We start from the raw sequence: 25,593 nt of genomic DNA, 5'->3' as shown, positions 1-25,593 counted from the left end.
CCAGCAGCCCAGTCAGTTCCAAACTCGCTCATTTCTTGCATACGATGGGCAAAGTCCAACCGGCACACGACCAACCCAGTAGTCCCTCAATCGTGATGGACTATGAAGATGGTCCTGTACTGAACCCAACAACAACCACCACTCGCAGCGGTCCACCTCGATCTCCCCCTTATTCACAGGGGGATGACGACAGGCCATCCAAGTTTCGCAAACATGGATCGAAGCTGGTGTCTGCTTTGCGTTCTATCAGGAACAGTGGTACGTATCTTGGCGACTTCTGGAGCCGAATTCATGTTAACTGACAGTTTACAGGCTCCAATGCATCCATAGCCGAAAACTCATTGCTATCTCCACCTAACAGTCCACTAGGTATAGGTCGAGTCTTATCTGCGGCTTTTCTTAAGAACCAACTCGAACCAACTGTGGTCCATCGCGCTCAGTTCAAGAGTAGGCCTAGTGTCATTTCCGTCGATAGAGGTGTCATCGAGCTTACCCCAGAGTCCTCGCCTTCCACGAGTGCCGAGTCAAGTAGCAACAGCGGCAAGTCGTCAGTCCCGAGACAATCAACTGGAAAGACATCACTCGATTCCAAGTTCTCTGCGAAGTCAAAGGTGGCATCACAAAACTCCTCGGACAACAAAAAACCTGTGACTAAACAAGTGACCACGGAAGGGGGGTCAAACGAGAATGTTCTTACTCCTATCGCCGAAGTGGAAATGTTGGAACCTCCTGAGCCAATACCCAGTGAGTGAACCACGTCCATTTTGATACACTGCTAACCAGACAAGCCATCGTTACGGTAGAGAAAGCTGCAGCAGCTAAGATCTTCTTCGAGTGTCATTACAACGACTTGACATCTCGAGACTTGACTCCCCGATCCATCCGTCGCCGTCAGCTTGAGTTAGCGCTTCAACAAGATGCAACCTTGCTGCCAGCTGAAAAGCTTGAAAAGAAGCGAGCCTGGATGAGGTATGAAACCGACCATCTTCGAGAGACTCGGGTCATGAAAGTTCGGTCCGTAAACGCATTGAAAGGGAAAGACATCACTGGCTCCCGCTACGAAGTCGTCAAAGTGCTTGGTAAAGGTAGTTTTGGTGTTGTGCGCTTGGTAAGAGAGAAAGATGATGGCGAGTAAGAGTTATACCCACCTGCCATCAGAGACCTATTAGTTAATCTTATCACAGTGACCATCGAAACCCAGAGCATAGCAAGGAAATCTTTGCCATGAAGGTCATTCGAAAGTCAGACATGCTTCGTAATAGCCAAGAAGGCCACCTTCGAGCGGAGCGTGATTTTCTTGTCTCCGCTGAAGGCTCTCAATGGTAGGCTTGCCGTATTCCCATAGTACAAACGGCTCTAACACAATACAGGGTTGTTCCACTAATTGCATCCTTCCAAGACTTGAACAACCTCTACCTTGTCATGGACTATATGCCAGGAGGCGACTTTCTAGGCTTGTTGATTCGTGACAATGTGCTATCTGAGCCTGTCACAAAATGGTACATAGCTGAGATGATACTTTGCATCGAAGAGGCACACGCACTCCGTTGGATCCATCGGGATGTCAAACCGGATAATTTCTTAATCTCTGCATCTGGACACTTGAAGATTTCGGACTTCGGACTTGCTTTTGATGGTCACTGGTCCCACGACCAGGCTTATTACAATCATCATCGATACTCTGTGCTCACAAAGTTGGGTATCAATGTCGAAGGTGACTCAATCGACAGGAAGGAAGGCCGCACAGTGGCAGCAGCAATAAACATGGCCAACGCCCTTGCAGGTCATAAAGAAAGACACGAGATCCATCAATCGAGCTATGAAGCAGCTGATGGGATTTTGAATTGGCGTAATCGCTATACCAATCGGTCCCTGGCACGTTCTGTGGTTGGTACTAGTCAGTATATGGCCCCAGAAGTAGTAAGAGGAGAGCATTACGATGCTCGTTGTGATTGGTGGAGTGTTGCTGTCATTCTTTATGAGGTAAAGATCTGGATATTCTTTTATTGCATAAAGCTAAGGTTTCCAGTGTCTTTATGGACACACTCCTTTCTTGGCTGAAGAAGGAGGTAGACAACAAACCAAGATGAACATTCTGGCAAGTTTAGTCCCGTCCTCCTGGACCCAATGTCTAACAGTCATAGCACCATAAATCTACCTTTGGATTTCCTCACAAGCCTGTAGTGAGTAAGAGATGTCAAGATTTGATACGAGGTATCATCCAAGAGAAAGATAGTCGATTGTGCTCCAGACGCTACAGAATGCAAGGCCAACACTCAGGATCGCATCAACACCAAGACTACGCTGGCCGCTATGTCTATCCACATGACGCCGAAGACATCAAAGCTCACAAATGGTTCAAAGACATTCAATGGGACCGACTTCACCAGATGGTACCACCTTTTGTTCCCAACATCAAGTCCATGGACGACACCCACTATTTTGATGAGGAAGATCCAATCTCGGACTTCTCGGACTCTCACACCGGGTCTCCAGCGACTGCAAAAGAAATTGACGAAGCTCTCATGCCTTTCAATCGGGAGATCCAAGTACTAGCGAAAAGCTATATTCAACGTCCACACGACTCGCTTAAGCTCAAAAAGGTCGAGAAAGAGATTGATGCCTTCACGATGGGTGAAGAACAGAAAGATTACTTGAAAGCTTTCGTCAAGCACTATGGCCAGAAAGAGAGGAAAAGACCTCGGGATCGGCTGTTGAGAGACAGGGACTTGGCTCCAAGAGTGCTAGAACTGAGAAAAAAGGGAGCATTCCTTGGATATACTTACCGCAAATTCAGGCCGTACCACCAAGCAAGTTTCAGAGGACATCGCAGTCAAGGATCTGGGGTCAGTGCAAGCTCCGCAGGGAAGAGAACAGTTTGGCACCGCGCAAGATTGAGTATTCATTGAGCAGGTAGAGGGAGATTGGGGTTCGGTGAGATTGACTTGATTCGTTCGCGTGCGAGTACGGCAAGAGAGAGCATGGTAACAGTTTGAAGTGAATAACTCGGTTACTCTTGCTCTTATCCTACAGCTGCACTCGGAATTGAAGGATAGCTCTCTTTCTTGCGATTTGAGAATAGTGACGTCTGCAGATTTGCTCCCTGTCACTAATTAGACCAGGGGCAAGGGCTAGAAGCTACCAGGCCCGCAAAAGCTAACACATGCCGAATTATTTACGAGACTCAACGCTCAACGGCTACGTATTGCAATATCTCAGATATTGAACGAATAGGAATGATCAATCTCCGGCCGTTCCACGAGAAAGTAACGCAAGTCGACCAACTCGGAATGCTCGGCAAGTTTCATTGGGGCACGCACATGGCTTAGTGATTTCCTTCAATGCTTGTCACCAGCTTGAGAGAACATCGTTATCCCAGGTACGGCGCACCATCAATTGCATGATGATAAGGATTAAGTTAGCTATGCTTCGAATCCTCGTCTGCCGTGTGCTTTGGGCCATTGAGAACGCGAATCAAGGTTTGAGGATGACAGTGCATGCGGAGTCTGCTCCTGCCCTGTGAAGCTTGCTTGCTAGCTGTATGATGTCGTGGTACGAGTGTGCTATGGTGGTACAGAGGGGTCCATCTTTATTTACTTACTTATTTGTTTGTTTTCTTCTCTTCTCTCTTCTTTGAATTTTTTTGGTACCACCGGAAGCATACTTCCTATCTGCTTGGGAGATCATTGCAATGACTGAAACGCAAACAGAGACGAAAGTCGTCGATGCAATGACGAACGGATCTCTCAAGAAAACGACGGTTTTAGATACAGAGATCCTGCACCCGAGTCTGGCGATCCGGACCAAGGAACCGCCTAACCCTGAGGCATTGGGTCTGCAAGAGGAGTTACCGGGCTGGCATGGGTATCTGGAGTGGGAGAAGTATCCCGAGAGGAAGAAGGAGATCAAGGAGTATATGAAGAAGTTTGATTTTCCGGGCGTGAGTTTTGGCTTCCTTGAGAGAGAAGTAGAGAGGAGACTGATGGATGCTGTAGGCGCCGGAATTCCAGCTCGTGCCGCTGCCGAAGACGAACCCGATTTTGGAGGGCGTGAGGTGGAAGCAGTATCATTATGCTCTGGGAAAGGCGGCGAGGGATATCCCGGCTGAGAGCTGGTTGTTTGTTGAGAAGGAGAAGAGTCCGGATATGATTCACGTCTTGCAATTTCCGTACAATGGGGAGCCGCCTAGAGTATGTTACTCGCTCCCTCTCCCGAGAAAGAGAGGATATATATATGCTGACTCGGAGGAAAGGATCGTCTGGTAGCAACGTCGATTACGAGGAACGAAGATCATTTTGTGAGGAACCATGGCGGTATCCCGGAGATTGACGAAGAGAAGTATTTCTTTGATGTGGAGGGACTGGTTAATAATCCGAGGAGGATCACGATGAGGGAGTTGAAGGATGAGACTCTATTTCCGAGACAGAGTACGGTGGTCACGATCCAGTGTTCGGGGACGAGGAGGATCGAGCAGATTCATGAGTATCCTGGGGATGGAGACGAACTTATCAATGCACCTGTAAGACTTTCACTCTTCAAGATATAAGATGAAAAATAAGCTGATGAAGTGACAGTGGGGAGAAGGAGCCATCGGCACCGCTCGCTGGACGGGCGTCTCCCTCAAGAAAGTAATCAAGTACTGCGGCGGCCTCAAAGACCCCTCCGCCGCAAACCACGTCGAGTTCCTCGGCGCAGACACCTACTTCAAGAAAGGCGAGGTCTACAACTACGCCGTGTCGGCCCCCTGGCGCAAAGTCAAGATCAACGAGGTCCTGCTCGCCTGGGAGATGAACGGTAAACCGCTCCCCAAGATCCACGGGTTCCCGCTCCGCGTCGTCGTCTTTGGCTATATCGGCGCTCGATCGTGTAAGTGGCTTACGAGGATCAACGTCATTGCCAACCCGTCGATGGGTCCCGTGCAGCAGAAGGAGTATTTGTATTATAATTCTCAGGTTGGGAAGCAGAATGCGAGTTATTCATCGGGTTTCAGTATCCAGGATATGCCGGTTAGTTCAGCCATCATGAGCCCGCTGGATATGGACCAGGTGATCCACGACGGCAAGATCAAGATGCGCGGGTGGGCGTACTCGGGTGGTGGGCATTGGCCTGTGAGGGTGGAGGCTAGTGGGGATGGGGGCAGTGTTTGGTATGAAGTCCCGTATCAGAATTTGAGCGAGAAGTATTTTCACGCGTGGAGGCTCTGGGAAATTGAGTTGCCGGTTGATGCGGAGGGGTGGTTGGAGCTGGTGGTTCGGTGTTGGGATAATGCGCTTAATACTCAACCTACGTATGTGAGGTCCGCTTGGTAAGTATCCCTCCCTCTCTTCCCCTGAAAAGGAATGGAGAATAGAATGGAAGTTGATGGAAAAACAGGAATTGGGATCTCCATGTCACGTCTTCGTGTCATCGGGTCAAGGTCTTTAGTATCAATAGGACGAGGCCGAAGACGGCGGCGAAGTTGAAGATGTTTGAGAAGATGGGGGTGCCGTTCTTGCCGATTACTCAGCCGGGGGAGATGGACCTTGAGGATGAGGAGTCGTATTTGAGGGAGATGGAGGCGAGGGGTGGGAGGGATCCTGTTGAGTGAGGTTCGGTGTTGAGGTATGCTGTCGGAGTTGTAGTGGAGTAGCTGAGTTGTTATTTGTCAATCTGATTCTTACGGCCGAGCTTGTTGTTCTCGGAACAGAGTTTGTGAAAGGATGTGGAACTTACATCCGTTTTTAGTTTCCGTCTTTAGTCTGATGTTGCAAGTCGATACTAAACTTATATTTTTAGCTTCCGTTTTGGGTCTCTCAATGAGAGTGAACATCAGTTTGTTGCATATCGATAGTAAGCAGCAACCTTACCATCCTTCTAAAAAGATGGTGATGCTAGCTTCCGCCATTAGTCTCTCTAACTGGGGCTAGAAGTTTGTTGCACATCGATAGTCGACCTACTTTCTTTCCCCGCACATTGTTAGATTTAGCTTCCATCTTTAGTCTTTCTATCAATAATCTAGAGGGCAGAGTTTGTTGCATGTCCAGAGTTTGTTGCACGTCGTAAGGTTACTAGTTTACTAAACTATTAGACAAAAGTGATTTAGCTTCCGTATTTAGCTTGAATGCGAGTAGAAGATGATATTCGTTGCACGTCGATAGTCAGCTCGTGTTTTAGCTTCCATCTTTAGTCTACCTATCTGTCAATCTAGAGAAAAGACTTCGTTGCACATTGTAAAGTTACTACTTCCCTAAATCATCAAATAACTAGTAATTAGCATCCGTCTCTAGTCTCCACACGAATAAAAAAATAAGTTTCGTTGCACATCGAGATACTCAGCTCGTGTTTAGCCTCCTCCGTCCTTAGTCTATCTATCTACCCTATCACCTAGAGGGGCAGAGCAGACTGTGTTGCAGCTAGTCTTTTAGTCTATTATTCTGGAAGTGCTTGGGCTTCGATAGTCTAATTTTTCTCACCTAATTTTGTATCATAGTTTCCGTTTTTAGTCGGCATCAGAAGGGTGAGTTTGAGTTTGTTGCGTATCGCGAGGATACTTTTAAGGGAGTGGCGGGTCTAGCTTCCGTTCTTAGTTTGGACAAGGTGGGGAGAGTCTTTGGTTTACTAAGTAGACTTGTTGTGGTGATGTGGGTGGAAAACTATTGTCTGTTTGTCCTTGATGATTGATTTTCAACTATGGAAATGAAATCAAGGTGATACAGCGAACGAGGGAATTGGGACTTCATTGTGTGAGTTCGGAATCTTGAAGAGGGTCGGTGCTATGTGGGAAAGTGGTCGAGTAAGAGTGAAAAGGGGAAGGGGGAAGGCTCGCTTAATTCTTCAAGAGTAGGCTCTGCTCTCCAATTCATCTCATCTCACAATTCTCGACCAAAACAAAAACTCAACTCAATCGAACATTGAACTTTATAATTACTCAAAAAAAATAGCTACCCAATCCCATCCGCTATGCAATGCAATGCCAAAAAGCAATCCACACTATCATACACAACGCCCCGCTCGGTATCATACATACACACCAAAAAAAAAAAAAAAAATACACATCGTAAGCCATATACACCAGCCAGCAACCGTGGTATCATAATCCCCATGCTAAAAATTCACACTATGCTGCTGCTGCTGTTGCTGCTGCTGGTTCCCCTTCCCCAACGTAATTTGACTCAAACTCAACGTCCTCGGCGCACTCTTCCTCTCCCTCTCCTCCTGCCCAAAAATCTCGTCGCCGAACTGTCCCCTCTCCTCGCGCGGCGTCTGGAACACCTTATCTTCGTCCTCGCTACTCTCGTCCTCGTCGTCTTGCTCGAAACTCGAGTACTCCCCCCCACCGGCGGCGGTGATCTGTAAAGGGTCCCCGGCTGCGTCCAAGCCGGGGGTTGGGTACGAGTGTGTTTCGAGGTAGGCTTGTAGTTGCCGTTGCAGGGTGTGCACGACGGATTCGAGCTCGTGGCGCGCGTTTTGCTCGGCGAGGATCATGTTTGTGAGGGCGGTGTAGTGTTCGCCTGTGAGGGCGCCGTCTTTGGTGAAGGTCGGTGAGCTGGAGGGGATGCCGCGGATGGTGGTGGAGGTTGAGAGGGGACGGGCGAAGTTTGGGGGGAGGGGGACTTCGGATGTGGGGACGGTGGAGAGGGGGAAGTTTTCGAAGGACGGGTGGTAGGAGTTATGGGTTGAGATGGTGGAGGGTCGAGAGCTTCCGTAGGAGGATGAGCGGTTCTGACTCCCTTTCGGCGGGAGAGGAGCAGCGGGATCTAGTGCCTGTGTGGCGGAGGACCGGGGAGCGTCCCGGTATCTGTGGTGTCGAGGTAAGGAAATTTCCGAGTTATCGGTCTGTGGTCTTGTTATTGATGTGCTACGTTTACTAGTTGATCCTCTCCTGGGAGAATCCTGGAATTGCATGCTGGTGGCGTCTTCGTGAGAGGCGCGGTTGAAGGACCGCGACCCGACCATGTGTTCCATGTGCATCATTCGCTCCTCCAGTCTCTGGACCCGGGTCTCAAGACTGGCTGCTTGTGTAATCTTCATTCCCGCCATCTCGAAAACGAATGGTTGTGGCGGCTCTTGTGGTTCGTCATCACGTGCATCTTCCCCCTCGTCGTCTACCAGGATGGGTTCTTCCACTTCGGCTTTGTTCGAAGACATGGGCGAGAGGACGCCTGGATCATAACTCTCTCTCCAATATCTGATTTCGTCACTGCGACGCCTGCGGGCGGTTTGTGTTCCTGGTCCCCCTGCCGCCGTCGTCACAATGTCCCGCAGCTCGCCAAGACTTCTTGACCGTCTGTTCGGGTGGCTGCTGCTACTGACAGCGGTTCCAATATTTGCTTCAGCCACGGCGTCTTCCCCGTCCGAAACCACTCTGCTTCCCCGGCCATGCGTGCTCGCGGGTCGCGGGGAAAGTCCTGTCCAGTCCACGTACCCGGGAGTTTTATTGGGTGTCCATAATCGACTGGGCGTGGTGGCTCTGCGAGGTCTCCTTTGCCCATCCGCTTGTATTGAGCCGCGAGATGCTTCGTTTTCGCTGCTTCCCAGGGGGAAGTCGTCTGCGACGATCGAGTGAGAGCGGAGTGCGCGGTTGAACTCGTTGATAGGTAAGGAAGCTGAGCGCTTTTGTGAACTTGCTGGCGGACTTCTGTTCAGGGCAGTTGGATCCTTGAAATTTAATTAGTTGGATGCAAAATATACTGATATTCCAACCATAACTCACACTTCGATGTTGGCCAGCCCGTATCTCACTCGGTCCCTGCTCTTTAGGACTTGAAGACCCGCTTCCTTTCCGTCTCTTTCCAAAAAGACGTCCAAACACTGCTCGCATTGTCGACTTCTTTCGCTGTGGTCTCCCACTTGACCCTGTGTTCCTGCTTGCCGTAGAATTCCTCAATTGACTGGGTACGTTTGTCCTCCTTACCGGAGTTTCCGGTGAAGGTTGAGAAGGGACTGGTCCGGACTGAGCAGCTGCAATGGGATCTATAAAGTCGCTGACTGCGATTCCAGTCTGGTGAGAGGTATTCTCAAGTTGCGCCGCAACGGATTCTCTTATACGGATCTGGTTCTCGGCGTCCGTCCCGAGGGGCATTGCTATCCCCGCTCCTGGTGTTCTGATGGGGAACTCGTCGTCGTCTGGGAAAGGTATAGGATGTGAGATGGGCTTCCCTCGGACGGATGTTCCGGTGCCCTGCCTGCGGAATTTACTCATGGTGGTGGAGGAGGAGGAGGAGGAGGAGGAGGTTGTCAACAAAGTCTGGTCTGTCTAGGTAGCGTCACGGCGTCCAGATCATGGCCAGAAGTGTCCCTGGGAGATATACACATTAGGAGGTATGGGTACGCAGGAGGTACGCGATGTTGGTGGTGGTTGATGGTTAACGGTGGCGGCAAGTAAGGGAGAATCATGGCCAGCAGCGGTGTCGGCACGTCATATCATCGCACATAATATAGAGATCAAAGGCAGGATAGGATAGGATAGGATAGGATAGGGTAGGAAAGTTGAAGAGAAGTCAAGTAATGTGTTGGTAGGTATTGGACCCTGGACCTTGGAATGGAGAACCAGCTGGGAAAAAGGGAAAGTGTTAGGCCATGCGTGGTGGCCGCATCACGTATCATATATTCTGCGACGCCTGTCGACGATAGACAAGGGAGCAAGTCGTGAAACGGGGGGATTGGTACTGTAGGAAATGGAATGGAAGAGGGACGAGAAGAGGCTGGACATGAGCAGCAGCAGCAGCATGAGCAAGGGCAACGGTTACGATGGATCAAAATAGAAGATTGGGACAGGACAGGACAGCACAGAGGACCATGGACGGGAGATCAATCAGGAGGGGGAGGAGAGGATCGAGAGCAAAAGAGTCGTGGTGGGTTGGGTTGGCTTGACTTGGCTTGGCTTGGTTTGGCTTGGTTTGGCTGGACTGGGGGGGGGAGGGGAGGGCTGATGCTGGTGCTGGTGCTGGTGCTGGGATACCGGGAAGGCCCCTGGCGACAGAGCACCATCACTCCAGCATAGTGCATCCCTAGCCCTTCCGCGCTTCCCTAACCCTGAGCCGCATTGCAAAGCTACGCTACGCTACTCGTACCGAACCCTGAACTCAACTCCTGTCCAGCGGGCTTGCTCTAGTGATCCTCTACCCCACGAAGACGCTTGACTCTGGGCTTGACTTAGGCTACTTGTGCTGTCTGTCCTTGGATTTTCCGCAAATGAGAATCCAACGCCTCAACACAACACAACAGCCCCATGACAACTAACCTAACTACTGCTGCTGCTGTCGCCAGCCGCGCCTGCCACCTCTTCCCATCTCTTCCCGAGTCGGTCCTCCACTTCAGCCAAAAGAGCACTCGCCATCCGAAACCAGCATCGCAGTCTATCTATGTGAAGCACGGCGTCCGCGTCCGCACCCGCACCTCGAGCTGCCCCAAAGCAGAAAGAGAGAAAGAGAGAAAGGGAAAAAGAGTGATTGTCTGGTACCGAGCCCGGGAGGCAGGCAAGGCAGGGCCTGAGCTTGTAGGAGATCATGTTCGTGTCCAGACAGACGACAGACCTCCTTCCTTGAACTCCGAGGAAGAAGCAAATAATAATATCATCTACGAACTATTCATGAGTATCATGCGCAAGGACCAATCTCCTTCCTTCTTCTGATCATTTGTTATGATTTGATTCAGGCATCTTTCTCGACAGCGCGTTATTTTCCTTCCTTCCTTCCTGCCCTCCCTCGCCTTCAACGTGCGCGCATACATATGCACATGCACATGCGCGAGGGTGGAGGAGTTGGAAAAGACGACAAGACATGAAAGGATAATACGAGCCCGCCTGCCTGCCCTGCCTATCCCGCTGTCGTGCAAGTATTATTAGCTCCATAACAGCACAGCACCACTACTGACAAAACAGAGAAAGAAAAAAAAAGAGAGAGGAAAAGGAGAAATCGGGTGTTTCTCGTGAGAATCTTTGCCCTGAGCGTGCATATGCAGAACTGGGGAATACAGGGTTCCTTTCAATGCAAATGGTCAGTTACTTAGCACCATGTCAGTGAGATGAAACGAATGGGCCGAGGACTTGTACTTACGGAGAGAGCGACAAGTCAAAGCAACTGCAACTTTCTCGGAATCTACACCCGAGCCAGCAGCCAGGGCTTGTGGAAGAAAAAGAGGGGCGAAGAAAAAATGATCCCCTATCCCCCATTCGTCTTTCTGTGTGTTTTTTCTTTTCTTTTCTTTTGCAAGATGGAGGAGAAAAGGTTTTATGCATGAAATTCACACTGACTCGAAGATGCGATAGGTCTTCCCTTGTGCATACATCACACTTGTTTCTTTCCGGGTTCATCCCCCTTGGCCCAATGGCACGCGTCTGCTTTCTTCTCGTCGTGCAGACGTGAGGGAGATGCGCTAATAAACTATTGATAATATTTAGAACAAATAGAGAGAAAGTTAATCTCGATATCGATACATGTCCGGCACGCTTGCCAACGTGAAACGGCCGGGATGGAGCCCGTGTTCGTCACTCTTTCGTCTGATCCACCCCTGTTTTTCGCGTGGTCATTTTTTTGGGACCTCTGATCCCCACTAACTAACAAGAGGGAAAGATGTGAGGAGGTACTGTAGCTGATGGCGTCAAAAAGAGACTATGCAATGAATTAATTACAGGCATATCCTGCTATTATCTACGGTCTCACGGATCTGCTCTCCGTTTACCAGGGTAACAGCATCGAAGGTAGAGCCCTCGCGGCTATCTCTCATCTTGCATTCAGCGATGCAACGGATGGATATCTAAGGTCGGCGTTCTCTTCCAGAAAATACGTCCATTTCTTGAGAAAGGTATTACGTCTATCACACATTTCTCGTCAGCGAATCCGTCTCAGTGCGTTTGGTTGCGTAGGAGAGGAGAGAAGAGATGGTCTGAACTCACTGTAGCGTCTCAGAATCTCCAATCACCGTCAGTGAGCGTTTGGGCCGTGTCATGGCGACTGTTTAACAACGAAAAAATCATTATTCATCCAACCTATTCTTAGCGGGTCAGGAGAGCGTACCATTGAGTCTCCGTTTCTCGCCCAGAAACCCGACCTCTTTCTCTGCGTTGCTGCGAACCAGACTCACGATCACAGCTTCCTTCTCGCGGCCTTGGAAGCCGTCGACGGAGCCGAGTTCGATGCCGGGAAAGGCCTCCTTCATGGATCGGGACATCAATGCTAGCTGCATATATGCATGTTTTGTTAGCATGAGATTCGTGCCCAGCCACTTTTGGTCAGTGCATAATTTTCTCTGCTACACAGCATGTGATGGTATGGATGGCCAAGTGGACACAACAGGTGAACTATCAAGTGTTGGTCGGGTACAGAAAAATGATATTTGAGAGGAGGTGGGAGTATGCATTTGCGAGATTTGTTTGGTCATGCCGTTGAAAGAGGAGTGAGATGGCCTCAACCTCCTTCAAGCCGAAGCACCGGTGGAGGTTCTAACATCGTGAGAGTCTTCACGAGCATTGCGAGTGCAGATTGCTTGCATAGTGGTCAAGAGCGCACTAGAAAAGCCCAATCGACACCTCATCGGAGTCGTCATCCGAAGTAACTTTGAGTGTTCAATGCCGTGTCGTTAGTGGCGATGAGGCTTACTCTCTCAGCCCAAGGACTTGCTCCATTTGATAAAGCATTCTAGAAGAATTCTAAGATCCTTCATCCCAAAAGGCTTCGGAAATTGAGTTCCGTCCTGAGTTTAGGATCCTGCGAGTGTTGTCCCGATTCTCGACGACCTTCTAGAAATGATCGGAGATTTATGCTCTCTCCCTTCAGCTGCTGATCAACTTCAGGGAAGCGGCGCGGCTGATTTTTTATGTGGCGGAGTCGTCTCCGAGTAGGTGGTATGCATCGTCTGAATTGAACAACGCCGGTGTTCCAGGTCTAGCTGTCAATGCCGTGTTGAGGGACCATCATCATCAGATTTGGTTCCGAAGGCTTAGCACCACTCTGACTCGTATAACGTCGCTTATTCTCCTTTTTGGGTACCAATTGTCTTGTGTGTAACCGACTCGAATGCGCTCATGACAAATATTGAAGCCTGAGATGGGAGAAAGGAAAATGGAAATCTTACCTGTGCGTTGTACGGTGTGATGACGGCGATATCTTCTGGCTTCACTCCAGCGTCTACCAAGTTTTGCACATGATTTTTCACCAGAGCAGCTTCCATCTCGTTACTCTTACTCTCGCCCATCATTCCCTTTCCGGCTTTCTTGTCGACGTCTTCTTCTTCGCTCTTTTCGGGGAAGTCGCCGCCTTGAGTGTCGAAGAAGATTAATGGCTCAATCGTGTCTTCGGTCTCTTCAACCTCATACGGTAAGTCTTTCAGTAATCTTACCTTAACAGCTTCAGCTGCCACTAGCTTCGATCCGTAAAGCTCGTCTGAAGGGAACCTCATGATCTTCTCGTGCATTCGATACTGCGTTGTCAGCATTCTCTTGATTCCATCTCCATGAAGCTTGAGTAATCTGTCGAACAGCGTAGTCTCGAGCGTCATCCCTTTGATCACTCCTTTCGTCTCCTTAATCTTAGCTTTCGTCGTCTTCGAATTCAACGACTTGATCGTAGGCGGTAATTGCAGATGATCACCAGCCAAGACAACCTTGCTTGCTCTCAATAACGGCACCCAACACTGTGCTTCCAGTGCCTGACTAGCTTCATCAATAATCACAACATCAAATTTCTCGTCTTTGGTCTGGAAACCACCAGCACCATGCAACGTCGCCAAAACGACCTTACTCCCGCCTATCAGCGTACCAATGCACTTCTTTTCTCTCTCCCTAAACTCCTTTCTTAGCTCCTTTAGGTCACCGTAGATTGCTTTTCGCTCGCGACCGCTCTTCGTTTTGCGGATCGAAGCTTGTTTCGTGTCCATTTCTTTGCGGACGTCTTTTACGATGGCGGCAGCATCTGAGGTCTGGGTGAGGACGTCGAGAGAGTGGTTCACGACTGAAGGAAGGAGACGAGCGGGATGGCCAAGGCGGACAATGGGAATTTTGTGGGGAGCGAGGCGTTCGACTATGTTGTCGACTGAGATGTTGGATGGGCCGCATACGAGGACTCTGAGGTTCTGTTTGAGGAGCTGGAGAATGAGCTCGATAAGCGTGTGGGTTTTGCCGGTCTGGGATATTGTCAGCTGGTTTGGTGTAAGGTGATTTGGATGGGTTGGCGAACTCCGGGTGGGCCGTGGATGAGAGCTACTTCTCTTGATGCTAGAGCAAATTGGATGGCTTCCTTTTGACTACCGTTCAGACTTGGATCTATCCACTCGATCTTGTCGTCCAGATCCCCAATTGGTGATGGGCTAGTGAGACCAAAGAGCGTTCTCAGGAAGCTGGAGTATTCGTCCTCTTTCATCTTTTGCATCCTGGTTATTGTCTGGTTCATCCTATGAACATTTAGTACTCCGTCGTCAAGTTATCCCACCTCCGCATTTGTCGTCTAGGGACTCAAATCCTGTGTAGAGCCGAGTACTTTTGAATCCTAAGCCGCTCAAAAGTGTCTTAATAGCCCTGCTTGCTACCTGAAATGTGATCCTAGTATCACCTCACAGCTCCACATCTTTCGACATACCAACACACATCAATATTCAAGAAATGGAGCTGAAACTTACCGCTTGTAAGTAACATCATTTGCCAGCTTGCAAACCCACAGTCTCTTCGATCCCGTGACGCCATCATCTTCCTCGTTATCAAGCGCAACCCCTATTACCAGAACTCGCAATCAGTGACCGTCATTCCGGACTTCCTTGCCACGAGTGAAATGAAAACATAAGACCCTCGTCACACGTGCTTTTTGAGCGCGTATCTTTTGAGCAACGCCTTCGTGCAAACTCCACAGAAAACAAGACGAGATCTGGTTGCGAGAGGATTGAACTTACAGACACCAGTCTTGGCTACCCTAGTAACAACACCTCGACTCCCCTTGGCCTCAAGGTCCTTGACCTCTCGCTTCTTCGCACTCCCAGCCGGTTGCTCACTCACAAGCACAATATCGCCCGTCCTAATACCTGTATCTTAACATCAGCCCCAATCTACTTTAAATTTGATTTACATCAAAACAACATTAAGCAGACTCGAAAATGCAATTCCCCAAATAAAGATAGGTAACCTCAAACCGAAAACTCCAAAAGACAAACAAACATTAAAACGCACCATGCTCCCCCAATTCCCCATCATCACCACCACCCTTCCCCTTAACAGCACTATCAAGCCCCAACTCAACCACCGTCTTCCCACCCAGCCCCGTCCGCAAACTACTCAGCGTAAGATTCGTGATCGCAAGCCCGGCACGCGCTAGCGCCGTAGGCGTGCTGTTCGACAACAAGAGTGAATTCTCTTCGAGCTCGGACTGCAGCTCTGCTTCTAGGAGCGCGAGCTGAGTTGTTGCGAAGGAGGGGATGTCTACTGGGGTTCGTTTGGAAGCCATGGTTTTTTGATGGTGGTGGTTGTTTTCAGGTGGAGGGATTGGTGGAAGGGTTTTGACGAGATTTCGGAATGGTGGATTTGAAAAGTGTCGGTCGGCTCTATTCATTGAGCATTCAAAATCATAGGTGACTAGGGTTCCATTATTATTCATTAAATTGTAGTTATGAAAATATCCGCGCACAGAAGGGACAATCAGGCAGTGAGAGGATCCACTATAATCCGGTCACGTGCGCATGTGTCTCGATTCGCCACGACGCGTCGAGAATCACGTTCGAGCATCTCGTCATTATCCACGAACGACTTGTCCAACATTCATTCGATGTACAAGAGATGTCTATCAAACGCAGACGCCTATCGTGAATATGGGGAGTAGATTGGAGAAGAATTCGGAATCGGTCCGGAAGCGGATCGAATCTCATTCATTCCAAGATGAGCAGGGCGAGGAGTATGAAGGGTCAAAGTTTGGAGGCTTCTCGGATTACTTCCGTCGGAAGAAGATCAAACTACAGAATCTGGATGCCGAGGTACGGTCTTCATCTGTCGACAAGCCTAAGATTTTTCGAGGTATTGTGGCGCACGTGAATGGCTATACGCAGCCTTCACTGAACGACCTCCATCATCTTATCGTCAGTCATGGAGGCGGATTTATGCAGTATCTGGACGGGAAGACCACGGTCACTCATATTATTGCCGCTAATCTCACGCCTAAGAAGGCTATCGAGTTCAAACGATATCGTATCGTCAAGCCGGCGTGGGTAGTGGATAGTGTTAACGCGGGCAAGTTGCTGCCATGGGATGCTTATCGTGTAATCGACGAAGGTTTTGGTCAAAAACTGTTAGGTTTCGATGATGGCAAAGTGGTAAGCCAGACGAACACTCAGCAAAGAGGCTACAGAGATCAGACTAGCGCAAGTTGGTATACCAGTCAAGTCAAAAATGTCGCTGAACACATCGACGGCGAGGACGGTGCCCAATTTCCGAGTACTCAGAGCGTCGCCTTCAATGGAGTGGCCTCATATATGGGTGATTTGGGTGACCAGCCGAAGAGAGCAGCGGTCCCCAAACCCGAGGAGGGCGATCCTAATTCATCTGCTGGCTTTGATGTCACTTCGTCCCTTGAAGACGCATTGAACAATGTTGCCGCAGCAGAGATTCACGAAGACCCTCGAGTTGAGCAGGAACTGCCTGCAGATCCTACAGAGAAGCAGGACGAGCACGCCGAAAGGTTGATCCCTTCTATTGAACCAAAGGAGATCGCCGAGGAAACGTTCTCCAGTCCATCGATGTCACCAAGTATTGGAGCCGATGCCAGGAAACGTTCGCGTGAGCCTGAGATTACAACTCCCTCGAAAAAAGCCAAAGTCATGACAGCTGAAGAGCATAATGCTATTCTCCTGGCCGATCCACATATCCGAAAATCATCAACAGCGAACCCTGAGTTCATCAAGCAGTATTATTCCGAATCCCGGCTCCACCACTTGTCAACTTGGAAAGCAGATCTCAAAGCCAGGTTTCAGCAGATGGCTTCTGAGAAGTCAGCATCACAGAAACTAGTTACGAAAAGGAAGCCTGGTTCAAGACGATACATCATGCATGTCGATTTTGACAGCTTTTTCTGCGCTGTTTCACTTAAAAGTGCTCCGGATTATGTTGATAAGCCAGCCGTGGTGGCTCATGGCAACGGCACTGGCTCTGAGATTGCTAGCTGCAACTATCCAGCTCGTGAATTCGGTGTGAAGAATGGCATGTGGATGAAGCGAGCACTGGAATTGTGTCCGAATATTAAAGTTTTGCCATATGACTTTCCTGCTTACGAGGAAGCAAGTCGTGGGTTTTACGAAGCTATTCTGGATGTAGGCGGTATTGTCCAGAGCGTGAGTGTGGATGAGGCACTCGTAGACATTACCAGTTTGTGCCTCCCCGCAGGTGGTACTGATGGAGTAGGAGTTCGGGAAGGCAGCATTTGGCGAGAACAAGAACAGGCAGACATTATCGGAAATACTCTGCGAGCGCGCATCAAGGAGAAGACAGGATGTGCTGTATCAATTGGCATTGGAGGCAATATCCTTCTTGCTAAAGTTGCATTGCGAAAAGCTAAGCCGGCAGGACAGCATCAAATCAAGCCGGAAGCAGTCCTGGATTTTATTGGCGAACTTGGGCTTCAAGACCTTCCTGGTGTAGCTTACAGTATTGGAGGGAAGCTTGAAGAAATAGGAGTGAAGTTTGTGAAAGACGTCCGCCAATTGACGAAGGATCGCCTCATGACGGTACTTGGACCAAAGACAGGAGAGAAGATCTGGGACTACTCCAGAGGCATTGATCGTACTGAAGTTGGAGAGCAGGTAGTGCGCAAGTCAGTCTCGGCAGAAGTCAATTGGGGCATCAGGTTCATTTCTCAGCCGGAAGCTGAAGAGTTTGTCAAAAACCTCTGTATCGAGCTTCAACGCCGATTACTCGAGCAGGGTGTCAAGGGCAAACAATTTACCATGAAGATCATGAGAAAGGCAGCAGATGCCCCACTGGATCCACCGAAACATCTAGGACATGGAAAGTGTGACACCTTCAACAAGAGTGTTGTCTTAGGGGTAGCTACGAATAGTGCTGAAGTCATTGGACGAGAAGCTGTATCAATACTTCGCAGTTATGGCTTCTCACCTGGTGAGCTGAGGGGACTTGGTGTGCAGATGACCAAGCTTGAGCTCTTGAAGCCTACAAGTAATTCATTGATAGACAGCAGTCAAAAGCGTATCAATTTCGGTACCTCTGCTCCGCCAAAACTTTCAAAGCAAATTACAGAGGATCCTATTGATGACCCACCGACTCCAACAAAGCAGATGGAGACTCCTATGAGTCGGTCAAATATCGGCAGCAAGACCACTGAAGATCCGATTGACGAAGCTGTCACGCCTCAGAAACCGAAGGCGGTTGCTTCACGCCTGCTTGCCTACGATGATCCCATTGATGACATTAATAGTCCTAAGAAATCCAAAGCAACACCAGTTCATCCAGCAATCGCCATCGCAAGAGCCAATGCAGCTGATTCAAGTGCGAAGAAGTTGCTCAACTTGACAGGGACACAATTTATCATTCCTTCACAAATAGACCCTGAGGTGCTCTCTGAGTTGCCGCAAGACATCAGGTCGAGGCTCATGGCACAAAGCAAAAGTCGCCCAACGTCACGAGCACAAACTCCAACCCCTAAGTCAAGATCCGAAAGTCCAGCTCCCGAGTTTCAGATGCAACTCCCTTCACAACTCGATCCCGACGTTTTCGAAGCTTTGCCAGAAGACATGAAAGCAGAAATCCTAGCATCGTACGGGGCCAATGCAGGTCCGTCCAGAGCACAATCTCTTCTCCCACAGTCACCGCGAAAAGCACCTCCAATCAACACCACCAAGAAGATCCCCACCCCAACTAAGAAGCGAGGGCGAGGCCGTCCACCCGGGGCACTGAACCGTCGAGGTATCAACATTAAGTTTGATCCTCACTCTTCATTAACACAGTCCAATTTTGTGGCCCCAAAACCTGGCCAGTTTCCCAATCCTGGTGAACCAAACCCAGGAGAAGATGGCTACTCCTCCGACACCCTAGATCCGGAATTCCTTTCGGCTCTCCCAGAAGATGTTCGACAAGAGATCCTCACAGAACACAAACGAAAACAACTCGCTAAGAAAGGAGGTCTAATGACCACAGCCGCACCTAAGAAGAGTCGACCACCGGAAGCTCCTCTTTTGGGACAAAGAAAACTTCGACTGCCCCCAAGAGACCCAAGACCAACATTCACTACTAGGAAATTGAGTTCTGTGCCTGAGTTGAGAGATACGTTGAGTGCGTGGCATAGCGAATTTGTGGATGACGGTCCACACCCGGATGATGTTGCTGCTATGGAGCGGTACCTGCGTAGAGTTATTCTCGACGAACGAGATATGAGTAAAGTCGTTAATGTTGTAAGATGGTTAGCCTGGCTTATAGATGAGTCTGATCAGGACAATGAAGGGACGCGGATATGGAGCGAGGCATTAGAAGGCATCAAGTTCAAAGTACAAGCCGCAGTCCAGGAACGAGGATTAGGGAAGTTGGAATTATAGTATTTCTGTATCCTCTCAATCAATGCTAATCGCACATCCATGATAGGATCCAATCCAATAGTCTAACAACGCCCGTGTCTGACAAAAAATCTAAAACAGAACTTCACTTCAAGCGAATAATGACTGATAGGCTCGAGCAGAATGAAAACAGAAAACTCCGGAATGAGATCTCCGCGCCATATGCACAGTTTCCCTCGTTCTTCCTTTCCAATCCGGCTCAGCCAAATCCACTCTCTTCCCAGATATACAAGAGTGTGCTCGTGAATCATTAAAATTAGTATATTATCCCCCGTCTCTTCAATCCTGGGTTAAGCTAGACAAAGCAGCACCGCCATAGCTATTCCCAGTGCTAGTATACTGCCTACAGGCGCTTTGCTCGCAATTTTCACTCCTGCGCCTTTGGTGGTGGTTTTGGTTTGATAGACGGAGAGGGCGAGCGAGCCGCCGCAGATCTGGGTGCTGTTTCCCTCGCAGGGAAGATCGCATGAGGTGTCTGGGAGTTTGCTCGAGAGGGCTGATAGATATGATGCACAATAGCATTCTCTGAGATTCCAATTAGCTTCATACTCCATAAGGCCCTAATTTCGTCCCATCTTTCTCACTCTCATCCCAACTCTTCCTCCATTGCCAGATGTAAGGGAAAGAAGAGCTTACCGTGTATACTCCAATCCCGCAAACGCATACGCATTACTCTGGCAGTACGCCAAACACATCGGGACAGTCATCTGGTCCAACGCCTCCATCACGCCTCCATTCAGCGCCCTCTGCCCTTCCGTCCCGTTCGCGAGCGTCGTCTCGTTATAGCACCCATAGTAACCCCATCCTGTGGGCGCCGGGTAAATACTCGCGCTCGTGGCCGTCGCCTGGGCCTGGACACCGAAGGTCCCTATACACACAGCGAGGACCGCGATAAGCAACGAGCGCGTCGACAATGCCATTGTGTTGTTGTTGTTGTTGTTGTTTTGTTTTGTTTTTGTGAGGTGGTGAACGACAGTGAGGGGAAACAAAGAAGGAACGAACGAACGTGGAGAACAATGGTTCTGTGGTGGTGGTCTTTTTTGCTGGGGAGCTGAGCTGTGCTGGGTTAGGCTGCCTGGAGATCAGTGCTGAAGAGAAGAAGTAGCGGGAGATCTGCGCCATACTAATGCGTGGGCGTAGTCTATATTTGGTTAAGGCCGGACCGATTGGGCGATAAGCTTCAATTGGGTTTTTCACGTGGCGATTGCAGATACGAAGAGGTGAGGTCTGGATTGCTTCGTGTTTTGAGTTTGGAGAATAATTACGAGGGGAAGAGGAGGGGATAGGATAGCATAGGAAGTATGTATGAATTAATAGATGTTTGCTGCTGTGCGCACAAGAAGGGATAGACGCGATGCTGAGGGATGGTCAGAAGTGCTCAGACCCCCTGGTGAGATTTTGAGGCTGGATGTTTGGCGTTGCGTTTGGCGTTTTGAGAGTGGAGTGAAGTGAGGCTGATGTTTCTGCAGCAGTATCCCATCTTCCGACAACATGTTACGATGAAAGTGAGAAGTCCTGCCTTCGTCGTCCAATCTCTGGCAAAGGACATCATAGTTATTGGGCAAAGAATCGACATTGAAACAGATTCAAATTGGTATTCTGGCACGTAAATCTTATCACGTTGAAACATTGATGACATCTAATCTTTTCTAAGACAGCAATGTAAGATCGGTTTCAGAGACATTGGATTTCGGGGAAGTCGATGCTGAAGTCCAAGGATAATCGAAGGGGTAGATCTGTATATGGGCGATCTAACTTGCTCTCATATTGAATGCTTAAACCCATTCCCTGCTTTCATAGTATTCAACTAGATCAATTGCTTTATAGTAAATCAGCAAATCATAATATCTATCCAAATGATAATGTCTATCCAGATAATAATATCTCTCCAGAATATAATATTTAACCAAATGATAATATCTATCTAAATAGTAATATTTGTCCAGATAATCATATCTATCCAAATAATAATATCTTTCCAAATAATAATATTTATCCATAAAATAATATCTATCCAAATGATAATATCTACCCAAGTAATAATATCTGTCCAGAATGGAGCACAATTGCTTATCTGAGTGCTTGCATCCATTCTCGACAACCCAACTCAAACTCAACGCTAGTGAAGAAACTTGGCCAATCACAGCCTGTGAGAAACAGAAAGGTTAGGCGAAGTCTTGATTAACTGAAAGCTGCCCCTTTATAGGTAGGTATCATGCACGAAAGTGTGAATAGAGATCGCTTCCTCTCGCTTCGCCTCGCTTCGCCTCGCTTCGATGATGTAAAGGAGTTACAAGGGGTAGCCGCAGTCTTGACTGAAAACTGCCCCCTTATATCTTACGCAAGAGTGTGAATGAACATCGCTTCCCCTTGCTTCGCCTCACGAAATTTCGATGATATGGTGATGTAAAAGAGGGAGGGTACTTACAGTTCGATTCCCGTATGGACTAGAACATGTATATAGCTTTCTGTCAGTTGGAATTCGGTTGTCTCCACTTTTATTCGCTGTTTTAGGACTAGTTCAGGGGCTCTTAGTGCTGAAAACTTTGATGCCTATATCCTGATTCCTGTACACTCACTTAAAATCCTTTAGACTTATCAATACTACTTTTTTCTGCCCATAAGGTTCCCGTGACATACGCACCTTCCATCTGATACTATCCCCCCCCCTAAAATAATCAGGGTGGAGCCATTTTTGCCACCATAGCTAGGGGCACTCTCAGGGGTTTTAAATTAGTTCACCGCCCATTTCACCGCTTCCTAATTAGGCAGATTTGAAGCTTTTGAGTATTTACATTGTCTTAGCTCTCAGCTATCATTCAATACTTTGTAGGACCACCATTTGCATCAATAACAGCTTGACATCTCCTCCACCAGCTGTCATATAAGCTCTGAATGTAACTGTCTGGTACAGCTTCCCATGCCTCAAGAATGATTCTCCTCAACTGCTCTAATAATAGCTTATCCACTCTATACTGTGCCTCATAATAATGCTCTTGAATCCAATTCTTCATCCAATTCCACACATGCTCAATAAGGTTCAAGTCTGGGGAATAAAGAGGGTGTTGGATCCACTTAATGCCCCTATTCAAAAGGTTGATTTTTGTTTCATAAGATCTGTGAGAAGGGGCATTGTCTTGCATGAAAATGTACCTAGAATCAGCATGTTCTACTAAGAACTCTGCAATTCTAGAGAGTACATGCTCATCATATCTAGTGCTGTTGATAGAACCCCACTCCTTCTCCCAAAATAAGGCTGGTCCTTTCCTCTTATTTATAATATTGCCATGAAATATCCAAGCTGGTGCCTTAGAGTACTTGTATTGCAAGCACTCAAGTAAATATCTCTCACTACCATCTTCTAGTACTATCACAAAGCTAGTAGTGTGTGCTCCTCCCATAGCCCACACTTCATCTGTGAACATTTGCCGTTGCACCCTTTCCTTAGTCCATGTAATAGCCTCCTCAGCAAATGCCTTGCGCAATGCCATGACTTTTGGCTCAGTAGAGAACCCCGTCTTCTTAGCAGTACGGCGACAGTACCCTAGCTTTTGCATTGCAGTCCTTATAGCTTCCTCCCCTACATTCCATTCTGGGAAGAATCGAGGGATATGTCGCCATGGTATTCGTCTGTGGGACGGGGAGTCTTGCAACCAGAGTTGCAAGCGTGCTCTTTGAGGTGTGTTGAGGAGAGGAGGTCTGCCAGGCTTCTTCTTTTCAGGAGTGAGTGCATGATTCTTAGCGTAATAAATCTGGTAGTCTGTGACACCTAACACTCTGCGGATCTCTTTATAAGGTATTTTAAATAAGAGTGTAGTCTAGATTTGCAGTCTCTTATCACGATCTGTGTGTAAAGTGAGAGAAGGTGAGGATTCTGCAAAGGTATCAGCAACACTAGATTGTGAGGACTGGGAATCATGTACTGCAGCTAAGCTAGAGCTCTGAGAGAGTGATTGTGTGGTGCAACGAGATGGTGAGTCCACAGTAGTAGCTCTAGATGCTGGTGTAGGGATGTCAGGAGTGTTGGGAATCTCAGTACGGCGCAATGCCTGAGGAGTATTGAGAAGCTGTTGCAAATCCATAATGCTGTGGATAGCTTGAGTTCTGCCGGCAGAATCATGATTTTATCAATATAGGGGTGAATTTCTAGAAGGTTCAGTGCCATATGATTGGATGGAGCACCCTTGCTTTAACCCCCTGAACGATGTCTCCACCCTGATTATTTTAGGGGGGGGGATAGTAGTTATGAGCCCAGATTTCCACCTATTCTGAGGTTCCTGACATTCCGATAAAATCACTAAGTCAGTAACCCTGGAATCGACACTCACTCGAATTATAAGCCTCCGACAAGCCTATCACTCCTGATACTACAGCACAGTATCTGCGAACTCTCCGCCAAGCTTGCCGTAACCAAGAACACGTTGCCCCATCACTCTCTGCAGCAATACAGCCGCCATGACAGAGATCAAATACGCAATAGTCATACTCTCCGGGAATCCTAACTGGATTCCATGGAAAGAAGTAACCAAGACTACCGCTATCGAAGTAGACGTCTGGAAATACATGGATCCAGATGTAAACGAACCCACGATGGTGCCGATTCTGGCAGAGCCTATCAAGCCGACTCCATCGACTATAAAGAATGACATTATAATCACACCTGCCTCGACTAGGACTGCCACTCCTGGTACAGCACACTCGATTCCAACCACTACACCAGCTGTCACACGACCTGCTAAGTTCTCTGATCTCGATCAGGACGAAAGAGAGGAGCTACGCTCTCTCAGAGAAGAATATGCTTACAAGATGAAGAAGTACGACCGGCAAGTCGAGGCTCTTCGGGCCATGGAAGCACACATTCAGAACACCATCGATCCGAAGCTCCTCATATACACGTACAACTGTCCGAACGCTTGGAAGATGATGCATAACCTCAAGATGGAATGTGCTCCTACGGACTACTCTCGCAAGAAGACCATTCTTGGGAAGTGGGGGAAGCTCAAATCGACTGCCAAAAGCTCCACTGACCTTGAACACTGGCTCAGAGAATGGCACACTATCTACGACGAAGGAATCGAACTTAAGGTTCCTGAGCTAGTAGACACTGATCGAGCCTGCCACGATTTCCTGACTGCAATTTACCCTATTGCACCCTCTTTCTCAGACTCAAAAGAGCTTGAAATGCTAGACGATAAACAACCATGGAGCTTTAAACAGCTAGTTCGCCAGTACTCGCAGTGGAGGCGCAACACCTCTGACCGGCCCAGAACAACTGTCAAGAATTTAGCATATATTGCTAAAAAGCAAGACAAGCCACAACGATCAAACTCTCCAGCATCTTTCAACGGCAAAGAACGTGCCGACTACACCCAGTTGCCTTGCTTATGTGGTGAAACTCAGAGCTATTCAGACTGCCCGTACATCATTCCCAGCAAGAGAAGCTCAACCTGGAAGGCAGACCCTGAGATCCAAAAACAAGTTGACGATAAGGTTGAGAATGGAAGCTTCCGCCTCAAACGCAGGATCCAATTCCTTCGAGATCAAGCAGAGCAGAGGATCAAAGACAAGGCCAAATCTGATAAAAAGACCCCTGACAAGAGCTCCACATCTGCCAAGCCAGCCGTTCAAGTGGCTAAGGGCGATATGTATGTTGTTAAAACCGAATTCCAACTGACACTTTCAAGAGCATTTCTTGCCCGTGAAACTTTGCGGTAGATGATGTACCACTATGGCCACTCAATGTAAGAGCTGAGGCCACGACACACGGCCCACTTCCTTTTTAAAACTTTAATAACTCAACAACTACTTATTCAATTCTTCTGCAATTCAACATGGAAACACCTGTAATACTCAGCTCACCCCTCGAGAAAGATAAGGGAGAATGGCCTACCCCTGCGCGCGCAATTATCCGCAGCTTACAACGACAAGGAAAATCTCAGCGCGAGATCGTCCAAGAGACTCAGGTGCCTAGGAGGACTGTACGTCGCATTCTTAAGCTAGAACACACCGCAGAGAGCGTAAAAAGAAGCACCCGAAACCTCATTTGATGTCTATAAGAACGATATGCCAATACATTCGCAC

General features: G+C 48.5%; 9 protein-coding genes across 9 annotated transcripts; 5 read left to right on the top strand and 4 right to left on the bottom strand.

Annotated features, from left to right (window-relative positions):
- Positions 1 to 95: 95 nt before the first annotated feature.
- Positions 96 to 2,971, top strand: LY89DRAFT_636518 (kinase-like protein; the record flags this gene model as incomplete). Its single annotated transcript, XM_018211491.1, has 7 exons — positions 96 to 255; positions 313 to 718; positions 784 to 1,131; positions 1,185 to 1,322; positions 1,371 to 1,983; positions 2,030 to 2,107; positions 2,145 to 2,971. 7 exons carry the CDS (start codon positions 96 to 98, stop codon positions 2,907 to 2,909), a joined length of 2,508 nt encoding a protein of 835 aa, XP_018076815.1. The 3' UTR covers positions 2,910 to 2,971.
- A 759-nt stretch (positions 2,972 to 3,730) lies between these two features.
- Positions 3,731 to 5,587, top strand: LY89DRAFT_574783 (molybdopterin binding oxidoreductase; the record flags this gene model as incomplete). Its single annotated transcript, XM_018208759.1, has 5 exons — positions 3,731 to 3,940; positions 3,996 to 4,190; positions 4,253 to 4,519; positions 4,575 to 5,305; positions 5,374 to 5,587. The coding sequence occupies 5 exons, from the start codon at positions 3,731 to 3,733 to the stop codon at positions 5,585 to 5,587; spliced, it is 1,617 nt and encodes a 538-aa protein (XP_018076814.1).
- Positions 5,588 to 7,083: 1,496 nt separating this feature from the next.
- On the bottom strand, positions 7,084 to 9,181 carry LY89DRAFT_664277 (uncharacterized protein; the record flags this gene model as incomplete). The annotated part of the gene is made up of 2 exons (XM_018212755.1): positions 7,084 to 8,637; positions 8,693 to 9,181. The coding sequence occupies 2 exons, from the start codon at positions 9,179 to 9,181 to the stop codon at positions 7,084 to 7,086; spliced, it is 2,043 nt and encodes a 680-aa protein (XP_018076813.1).
- Positions 9,182 to 11,982: 2,801 nt separating this feature from the next.
- On the bottom strand, positions 11,983 to 15,407 carry LY89DRAFT_728600 (P-loop containing nucleoside triphosphate hydrolase protein; the record flags this gene model as incomplete). The annotated part of the gene is made up of 6 exons (XM_018219281.1): positions 11,983 to 12,159; positions 13,054 to 14,100; positions 14,154 to 14,367; positions 14,593 to 14,683; positions 14,860 to 14,988; positions 15,134 to 15,407. The coding sequence occupies 6 exons, from the start codon at positions 15,405 to 15,407 to the stop codon at positions 11,983 to 11,985; spliced, it is 1,932 nt and encodes a 643-aa protein (XP_018076812.1).
- Positions 15,408 to 15,768: 361 nt separating this feature from the next.
- LY89DRAFT_714252 (DNA repair protein) lies at positions 15,769 to 19,494 on the top strand (the record flags this gene model as incomplete). Its single annotated transcript, XM_018218116.1, has 1 exon — positions 15,769 to 19,494. The coding sequence occupies one exon, from the start codon at positions 15,769 to 15,771 to the stop codon at positions 19,492 to 19,494; it is 3,726 nt and encodes a 1,241-aa protein (XP_018076811.1).
- Positions 19,495 to 19,886: 392 nt separating this feature from the next.
- On the bottom strand, positions 19,887 to 20,426 carry LY89DRAFT_549415 (WSC-domain-containing protein; the record flags this gene model as incomplete). Its single annotated transcript, XM_018208286.1, has 2 exons — positions 19,887 to 20,037; positions 20,149 to 20,426. Coding segments are annotated over 2 exons (429 nt in total), but the record flags the coding sequence as incomplete, so codon positions are not given.
- A 1,905-nt stretch (positions 20,427 to 22,331) lies between these two features.
- Positions 22,332 to 23,069, bottom strand: LY89DRAFT_664272 (uncharacterized protein; the record flags this gene model as incomplete). Its single annotated transcript, XM_018212754.1, has 1 exon — positions 22,332 to 23,069. The coding sequence occupies one exon, from the start codon at positions 23,067 to 23,069 to the stop codon at positions 22,332 to 22,334; it is 738 nt and encodes a 245-aa protein (XP_018076809.1).
- Positions 23,070 to 23,775: 706 nt separating this feature from the next.
- On the top strand, positions 23,776 to 25,593 carry LY89DRAFT_299450 (uncharacterized protein). The gene has a single exon (XM_018206562.1). It carries the CDS (start codon positions 23,968 to 23,970, stop codon positions 25,225 to 25,227), a length of 1,260 nt encoding a protein of 419 aa, XP_018076808.1. The 5' UTR covers positions 23,776 to 23,967; the 3' UTR covers positions 25,228 to 25,593.
- Positions 25,292 to 25,593, top strand: LY89DRAFT_680600 (uncharacterized protein). The gene is made up of 2 exons (XM_018214110.1): positions 25,292 to 25,380; positions 25,438 to 25,593. Exons 1-2 carry the CDS (start codon positions 25,344 to 25,346, stop codon positions 25,557 to 25,559), a joined length of 159 nt encoding a protein of 52 aa, XP_018076807.1. The 5' UTR covers positions 25,292 to 25,343; the 3' UTR covers positions 25,560 to 25,593.

The sequence above is a fragment of the Mollisia scopiformis genome, assembly GCF_001500285.1.
Source record: "Mollisia scopiformis unplaced genomic scaffold LY89scaffold_3, whole genome shotgun sequence".
NCBI classification, from domain to species: domain Eukaryota; kingdom Fungi; phylum Ascomycota; class Leotiomycetes; order Helotiales; family Mollisiaceae; genus Mollisia; species Mollisia scopiformis.
The sequence above is the reverse complement of the archived record's forward strand: the minus strand, read 5'-3'. Positions and strand labels throughout refer to the sequence as shown.

Bases quoted from the DNA above. Each gene is read 5' to 3' on its own strand.
- LY89DRAFT_299450 (XM_018206562.1), top strand. From the start codon at position 23,968: ATGACAGAGATCAAATACGCAATAGTCATACTCTCCGGGAATCCTAAC.
- LY89DRAFT_680600 (XM_018214110.1), top strand. From the start codon at position 25,344: ATGGAAACACCTGTAATACTCAGCTCACCCCTCGAGA. The intron at 25,381-25,437 runs AAGATAAGGGAG...GCTTACAACGAC, and splicing joins ACTCAGCTCACCCCTCGAGA to AAGGAAAATCTCAGCGCGAG.